This window comes from Leptopilina boulardi, unplaced genomic scaffold (genome assembly GCF_019393585.1).
Source record: "Leptopilina boulardi isolate dan_hultmark-lab unplaced genomic scaffold, ZJU_Lbou_2.1 LbouV2_327, whole genome shotgun sequence".
Taxonomy (NCBI): Eukaryota; Metazoa; Arthropoda; class Insecta; order Hymenoptera; family Figitidae; genus Leptopilina; species Leptopilina boulardi.
Genome location: NW_026137893.1, coordinates 3,942,847 through 3,951,980, shown reverse-complemented (window position 1 = coordinate 3,951,980; position 9,134 = coordinate 3,942,847). Strand labels below are relative to the sequence as shown.

The following is a 9,134-nucleotide window of genomic DNA, read 5'->3' as shown; positions in this document are numbered from 1 at the left end:
GCCAAAATCTTTTTAACTAAATTTGTTTTAGGTTATGTTTGTTTCTGGCATTTTCAATTTTTATCCAAATCGAAAATTCGAAACATTTTTTAATAATTCTATCAACAATAAAATTTGCTGAAGTAAAGAAAAATTAAAAATCCATTTTTATAGGTTATATTTTGTTTTTGTCCATAATTTCGGTCAAATGAAAATATGAACTGTTTTAAAAAAAAAAAAAAATTCAATTACACAAAATGAAAATACCATGTTGTGACATTTTGGAGTCCTGATGCGATGAATTTCAAAAGAAATACGGTTACAAATTTAGAGTGAAAGAAAAAGAGAGAAAGAGAGAAAGAATAAATATGTTACGATCTACGAGGCGTTAAATCTCCTCATGGGAATCCTGTGGTGCGTTTGTACTAAGTCGGTCAACTTCACGTATATATGTGTGTGAGTGTGTGTGTATGTTTTCGGTGGACCAACCGAGCGAGAAGATCTCACTATACAATATACCATTAGGATCGATGTAAATGGATCCGCAGAAATTAACCGCCCTCTATATATGCTAATAATGGTTAATCGACCATAATTCAACACAATTCGAACAACATTTTTAAGAATGAGCGCGATGTCTCGTAACAAAATCTCCTGCACATGACAATATAGTTTTAGCCTCTTTTCGTCGCTTCGTTTCACTCTTTTCGGATATTTTTTTTTCTCTCTCTCTCTCTCTCTTTAACAGGCTTGTACAATTCCATTACGGATTACAATATATAATCCTCAAAATGACACAATTTTTTTTTTACAATACAGAATCTATAAAACAACCCAATCAAAAATTTACTACTGGCGCAGTACTGGCGCAGTACTGGCACCCAGTATTGGCGCCAGAGTTGGCGTAACTTTGGGATGATAACATTTTACCAGTATTGGCTACCAGTGTTGGCACCAGTACTGGTAACCACTGCTGGTTCAGTACTGGCCGAGTACTGGCAGTTTTGTAATTTATTGTATACGAAAAGAAAGCTTTAACTGTAACAGAGATAAGTTTCACTCCAGGTAATACTTTTTTGGTATACTTAGGAAAAAGTGTCTTAAATTTTTAGTAATCCAACACAAATTAAATTATATAATAATAAAATGCTTGGTCTGTCCTTCTGTCTTAACTTGAAGTTGGCCTTTCACAGAAAATTAAAAGGCATTAAAATAATAAGCGTTGCAGCTTATTTTAATGACTTTTAATTTTCTGTGTTTCTGATTTCACGTGTTTCTTTGAATAGTAATCTTATGACGTTTCAAATTTTGACAATTCTTTTTCTCAATTTTGCCAAAGTTGTATAATTATGTTTCCAAATTTCGGAATAAGTTTCTTTAAAATTCCAAATTCGAAAATTCAATTCACGAAGCTGAAGTACACAACGTTTATCAACGAAATTTTTTTTAAACTTGTATATTGATTCAAAAATTGTTTACAAATACAAAAAATTTATGATGAGAAAAAAGATGCGCCAGGAAATTTCGTACAAGATAGTAATTTGAAAAAAATTAATTTTTAAAAATTAATTTTTAAGGTACCAGGGGCCAACGAATACCTATTAAATATTAATTATAAAAACACAGGCCTCGAATCAACTTAAAGACACAAAAAAAGTCGTTTTAGTCGATTTATATTCCAAAAAATAAAAAAAGTGGATTTCTTTTTTATTTTAACAAAACTATTTGAAAGATTTTTAAATAAAATTTTTTTTTTAATAATAATCCTTTTCGAAGGGTTAAAGAGTTGAAATTTTTAGAAATAATTAAATTTCAAAAGATATTGTTAATTTTCAAACAATTATTAAATTTTACAGAACTAAAAATAATTTATCAAACAATTTTTGGAAAATATTTTTTAAATGTAATTGAATTTTCAAAGATTTAAAATTGAGATTTTTGAAATTAATTGAAACTTTAAGTGATTTTTAATTAAAATTTTAGATGATTTCACTAAAAATTTATTAGAAAATGCGGACAAAATACAATAATTTGAAAACCATTTTTAATTGAAAAATGGTTTCAGATAGTTGAATTTTTAAAGAATATTATTAAAATAGTTAAAAATAATTGAATTTCCTTAGAGTTATAATTGAAATTATTAAATTTCAAAAAAAAAAAATTTTCGATAGAAAATTTTAGAAATAATTAAATTTAAGATGCTTTTAAATTCAAATTATTGAAAGTTCAATTAATTTTGAATTCAAATTTTTGAGAATAATAAAATTTTATTTGATTTTAAATTGAAAACTTGGTAAATAATTAAAAAAAAAAAAAAAAAAATTAAAATTTTTTATTTAAATCAAATAAAATTTTTTTTAAATCAAATAAATATTTATTTAAATCAAATAAATATTTATTAGACTCTGAGACAAATATATATTATAATTTCTCTGGGTGTATAACATTTTTTTTTATTGTTTATATTAATTTATATTTTTTTATTGTTTACATTAGTTTATTTTTTTTTATTATTTATATTAGATTATAATATGCCAATATTCCATATAATACAAGAAGAAAACTTAGAATTATTATTAATAAAATTGGAACAGCACACATGTCAATTCAATATAATTTGGTGTTTCTTTAGTGGTTAATTGTTTTGAGGAATTCAAATAACTTGATTGAAAAATTTATTTTTCATTGGCTGATTTTTTTCTCTCTAGAAAAAATATAGAAAATAATTAATAAATAAATAAATGAATAATAATAATAATAATGATACAATATATCTAATAATAATAATTATAATAATAAAATAATAATAATAATAATTAATAAATTAAGATATTAATTTTATCATGAAAAAAAATTTATTTGATTCTAATAATCGGTTACTTGATTATTATTATCAAATAAATATTTACTTAAACCAAATAATTTTAATTTTTGAGTTAATTAAATGGCATTTGTTTTTAAATATAAAAATTATTGATTAAAATACAGTTTATTTAAGTCAAATAATAATTATTTAGTTCGAGTAAATATTTATTTAATAATAATCAAGTAGAACCGATTTATTTGAATTAAATAAATTTTTTTAGTTTATCAAATAATTTATCGGGAATTAAATATGTTCTATCTGAAAATTCTACGAAAAAAAGTACAGAAATATTTACCATTGATAGCAAATTGTATAGCGATAAATAATAATTAAAAAAAAAAAAGCAAATTTTAATATTTACAAAATTATTTTTGACATATAGATTTTTGAAAAAGAAAAAAGGTTTTCATATAAATAAGAGCATTAAAATTTACAAAATTATATGCTTTTAGAAATATTACCTATTAAGTTGTTTGTTTATAATTTATAAATTTTCTTTTTGTCAAAGTCTCTAAATTTCTTTTCTGAAAAGTTTAACCAAACTTCAAATATACGTAACCTATGAAAATTCGAACAAAAAAAAAAAACGAATGTCAAAAAAAGAAACGTCATTTTTTTTGGTTATTTAATTTTCTCAAATCGGAACAATTTTCTCCATTTTGTTTATTATTTTCAAGAATAATAAAAAAAAATAAAAAAAAATAAATAAATAATAAATAAATAATAAATAAATAATAAAGAACAAAAATAATAAAGAAATAAAACAGAAATCGAAAAAAAATATTAAAAATGTAAGTAAAAAATGGAAAAAAGTTATTAAATATAAAGAAAATACTAATATGATTATTTAGCCTCGAGTAATTTTTAATTATTTTTTTTATCTTTTGCTAAAAGTAAAATTTATTAATTATCAAATATCAGGACAGAAACACCGGCAGTTGTCAAAACTAATCAATCCGATGAAAATGATGAATACAATCCTTATGATCATCGAGAGGAAACGAATAAACGTGTCTCGTATATTTATATTTAAAATTTGAAAAATTATTTATTAATTTTTAATCTCAATTTTTTTTTTAATGATTACAGGCCTCGGATTATACGACTTTTTCGACTATTTCCGACTTTTTTTCAAAAATACGACTTTTTTCGACTTATTTTAATAAAATGCGACAATTTCGACTTTTTTTACATTAAAAAAAAAAATTTTAAATAAAACATATTTTTTTTAGTATATAATGCTGATCTTCTTCAGATCTTCTTTATTTCAATTGTTTAACAAATTTTTAACTAAAATTCTTCACTAAATTAATTATATTTAATAATTTTAATGAAATTCATTACAAATTCAATTATCTGAAACCATTTTTCAATTAAAATTTTTATAAAATTAAACAATTGTTTATAATTTTAAAAAAATATAAAATAAAATTACCAAAAATTTTTAATTCAAAATCATAAATCAATTCAAAATCAAATAAAATTCAATTATTTTCAAAAATTTCAATTCAAAATCAACTAAAATTCAATTATTACTCAAAATTTTAATTCAAAATCAAATAAAATTCAAATATTATCCAAAAATTTCAATTTAAAATTAATTATTATCAAAATTTTCTATCAAAAATCAATTAAAATTAAATTATTATCCACAATTTCAATTAAAATTAAATTATTTTCCAAAATTTTAAATTCAAAATCAACTAATATTCAATTATTTTTCAAATTTTCCATTTAAAATCAAATAAAATTCAATTATTTTTCAAAATTTCAATTTAAAATTAATTATTATCAAAATTTTCAATCAAAAATCAACTAAAATTGAATTAATATCCAAAATTTCAATTATTTTCAAAAATTTGAATTTGAAAGCTAAAATTTAATTTTTTTTAAATTTTTTGAAATTTAATAATTTCAATTATAACTCTGAAATTCAATTATTTTTAACTATTTTTATAATATTCTTTGAAAATTCAATTATCTGAAATCATTTTTCAATTAAAAATGGTTTTTAAATTATTGTATTTTTGTCCGCAATTTCTAATAAATTTTTTAGTAAAATCATCAAAAATTTTTAATTAAAAATCACTTCAAGTTCAATTAATTACAAAAATCTAAATTGTAAATCTTTGAAAATTCAATGACTTTTAAAAAATGTTATCTAAACTTATTTGTTAAATTATTTTTAGTTCTGTAAAATTTAATTTTATTGTTTGAAAATTAACAGAATCTTTTGAAATTCAATTATATCTAAAAATTTTAACTTTAACTCTTCCAAAATTATTATTAAAAAAAAAAAAATTTTTATTTAAAAATCTATAAAATATTTTTGTTAAAATAAAAAAAAATCGACTTTTTCGACTTTTTTTGGAATATAAATCGACTAAAACGACTTTTTTTGTGCCTTTAAGTCGATCCGAGGCCTGTGATTATGATAAATTAAATTGCCATAAATATTTTCTAGAGATTTTGGCTCATTGGCGAATATGGTGAAAAGTGCAATAGGTACTGGTATTTTTACATTACCCAATGCATTTGTTGCTGTTGGAATGTATCCTGGAATAGTTGGTATATTTATTCTTGGAATTTGTCTCACCATAACACTTCACATGTTAGTTAAGACTCATTATAAAATGTGTACTATTGAAAAAAAATCATTCTTGACATATGAACAACTCTGTGAAAGTGTTCTTGCGACTGGTGCATTGAAGGATACAAAAATCGCTAGGTTTTTGGTGTAAGTCATTCTTTTTTTTTTTTTACTTTTGGTATTTTGAAAAAGGGGCATTTTTAAAATTTTAAAATTCATTTTTGAATTTCGTATAAAAATCAGAATAATTATTTTTTAGAATTATCGTTTTTCGAATTAACATTTGAAAGAATTTTTTTTTATGCAATTTTTACTTAACATTTTTTTTTTGGGTAATTTTTATTTTGTTTTTATTTTTAATTTTTTAATTTTTCTCGTGCAATTTAGACTCTTGGTGAACATAACTCTATTTGCTTCGTACATTGGAATTTCCTCAGTTTATGTGGTTTTTATTTCTGGAATTATTCAAGAAATAATTGATCCTGAAAAACATATTGGTCAGGGAACTTATGCATTGATGTTGTTTCCATTTTTGTTTATTGTTAATTTAATGAGAAATTTGAATGACATAACGCCATTGTCAATAATGGGCAATTTATTTGTTATAATTTCATGTGGAATTGGTTTTATTTACGCTGTAAAAGATGGTTTTGGCAATACCTGGCTGTCAATTCAACCTGATTTAAAAGTTTATCCAAGATTCATTGGAGCAATATTTTTTAGTCTCTGCTCACCGGGATTGGTAACATATATTTTTTTTTTTTTTCATTAATTTCGGCAATTTCGGATTTTTATAATTTTCGACAATTTTTTTTTATATTGTAATACTTAGTTCAAGATATAACAAATTCTAAATTAGAATCATTATTGTTTCCCTATTAGAGGAAAATATATCAGTTATTATATTTTAATTAATTATTTATATAATAATAATTTAACTATATAATTAATTTTCTGTGATTATATAATTATTTATTAATTTATTTTATTATTATTTATTTATTATTTATTATTATTATTTATTTATTATTATTACAGTATACTATTAAAAATTGGGTCACAACAACTTCCTTTAATTATTATTATTATTATTATTAATATAAAAAATTATTTAGTTTTATCAATTTTTTGTTTTTTAATTATATATATATATATATACATATTCGCAGATATTGGAAATTGAAAGAAACATGAAAAAACCTTGGAATTATGAAAAGCCATGTGGTGTTCTTGATTTGGGAATGATTTTTGTAATGATTTTTTACTCTATCATTAGTGGTGCCGTTTATGCCAAATGGGGTCAAGATGCAAATGCAAATTTTATTCGAAATCATCCAGAACTTGACGCGTAAGAATTTATATGCTTTTTTTTTTTTTTTTTTTTTGTTTTTTTTTTTGTTTTGATTAACCATAATTCTAGTTTTATTTCTGCAAAATTAATCATTTTTATATATAATAGAAGAAAGTTAGTTTCTAAACGAATTTCCTAATTTTTTTAATTCCTAATTACATACCTATTCCTAAAAACAATTTTTTCTAATAATAATTTTTCCCTATAAACATTTTCCTAATAATAATTTTTTCCTAAAAACATTTTCCTAATTTATTTTTCCTAACTCAATTTTTCTCATTTTTTTTTCCTGCAGTTTTTTTTCATATAGTTCTGAAATATCTTGAAAATTTGACCCTCATAATTATGTTTTAGTAACAAAATTTTAGTAACAAAAAAAAAAAATATATTAAAATTCAATATTTTTGAATTATTTGAATTATTAATGAATTAGTTTTGAATTAAAATTTTTAATTCAAATTATTAAGAAATTAGAAAAATTTATTAACTTTAGGAATTTTCAGTTAGGAAATTTTTTTAAAGAAATTTGCATTTTTTGGAAAATTTTTTTTTTAGGAATTTCTAAAATTAGGAATCTAAAATTTAAAAAATCTGAAAAAAATTATATTATTATTAATTTTTATTTTTTAGAGCAACATTAGCAGCTCTTATTATGCAAGTGTTATCAATATATTTCACCTATGGACTTATGTGTTATTTACCAGTTTTAATAATACATGAAAAATATGTTATTGATTCTATTGAACGTTCCACTTCGAAAAAAAGAACAGAATTCCTTTGGTTTTTTTTCCTTCGTTTTGGCGTGACAGTAGTTACATGTAATATATATGAATTTTTTATTATTATTATTTACATTCGAAATTCTTTTAGTTTATTAACAAAAACTCTTGAAATAATATACCACTAATTTAAATATTATATTATACTTTCTAAATTTGAATTAGTAAGAATTCGATCACTAATTAATAATTCGAAATTTCTACTAATTTTTAGTCAAATATTACTGTATTTAATTTAGTAATATATTTTTTACTTAAGTTTTAGTAATCGCAAATTGACTAAAAATTAGTAGAAATTTTTACTAATTTTTAATAAAATATTACTATTTGATTTAGTAATATTTGTTTAACTACTGCAGTTTTAGTTTTTACTATAAATTTTTACTAATTTTAGTTAAATATTCCTATTTTATTTTGCTAAAGTTTTAGTGAAAAAACGACTAAAAATTAGTAATTCAGATTTTGAGAGAATAAAATAATAATTTTCGAGAAAAAAACTTTCTTATAAACGGAAAAAAAGAAAAAGTAATTTTTACTATACTTTCATAGTAAAATGGGAACTGTCCGAAGTTTCTGCGCATCTCTGGCAACTTTTACTCAAAAAATAGTAAAATTTACTATTTTTGTAATAATTTTTACTATTTCTGGAGTAAATTTTACTATTTCTGTAGTAAATTTTACTATTTCTGGAGTAAATTTTACTATTTCTGTAGTAAATTTTACTATTTCTGGAGTAAATTTTACTATTTTTGGAGTAAAAGTTGCCAGAGATGCGCAGAAACTTCGGACAGTTCCCATTTTACTATGAAAGTAGTAAAAATTCTTTTTTCTTTTTTTCCGTGTAATTATATGCGTATAATAAATATATATATATATAGGTGGATTAGGTGCTGCTGTGCCAAGACTTGAAATTTTTACCGGATTAGTTGGAGCAATTTGTTTGGGTGTTTTAGGTGCTGTTATACCAGTTATTCTTTATATTGTTGTTAATATTGATGAATATGGACGTTATAAGTGGAAATTGTATGCATCAAGTTTTTTGCTGTTTATCGGTATTTTTTGTACTCTATGCGCCACTGTAGTGTATTCCATTGATCTTATTAATTTTCTCGTTTACGGGTAGGTTATTTTGTCATTTTATCTATATACACAGCATCCACAGAGAAAAAAACGTTTGTTCAGTTTTTATCATTATATATACATATATAGAGAGAGAAAAATTAAATATTTTCTTCAAACTAATCCCTGGTTGTATATTTTTTAAATATATACACGCAAGTAAATGTAAATATCATTAATTTTATTTAAAAAAAAAATAGTTGTTTACACTACCCAGAAAAATATTTTATTTTACTAAATAAAATTTTTATTTAAACTAAATAAATATTTTTATTTAAACTAAATAAATATTTTTTTAAACTAAATAAATATTTATTTTGAGCCCTGAAAAAAGGGTTAATTGCGATTTTGACAACACAAAAAATGTTCGGTTGGTATTTAAGCAACCAAACAGTTTTTTGTTGCCTTAACAAATAAATGGTAATTTAATCAAACGTTAGTTAACGCAAC

At 21.5% G+C, this 9,134-nt stretch overlaps 1 protein-coding gene across 1 annotated transcript; it reads left to right on the top strand.

The window, feature by feature from the left end:
• Positions 1-3,497: 3,497 nt before the first annotated feature.
• On the top strand, positions 3,498-8,797 carry LOC127284900 (proton-coupled amino acid transporter-like protein CG1139). Its single transcript, XM_051310617.1, has 7 exons — positions 3,498-3,636; positions 3,767-3,862; positions 5,310-5,582; positions 5,823-6,177; positions 6,605-6,783; positions 7,417-7,604; positions 8,444-8,797. Coding segments are annotated over exons 1-7 (1,338 nt in total). The 5' UTR covers positions 3,498-3,634; the 3' UTR covers positions 8,689-8,797.
• The last annotated feature ends 337 nt before the right edge of the window (positions 8,798-9,134 follow it).

Coding starts and splice junctions, on each gene's coding strand:
- LOC127284900 (XM_051310617.1), top strand. Junction 3,863..5,309: donor GAAACGAATAAACGTGTCTC/GTATATTTATAT, acceptor AATATTTTCTAG/AGATTTTGGCTCATTGGCGA. Junction 5,583..5,822: donor AAAATCGCTAGGTTTTTGGT/GTAAGTCATTCT, acceptor CGTGCAATTTAG/ACTCTTGGTGAACATAACTC.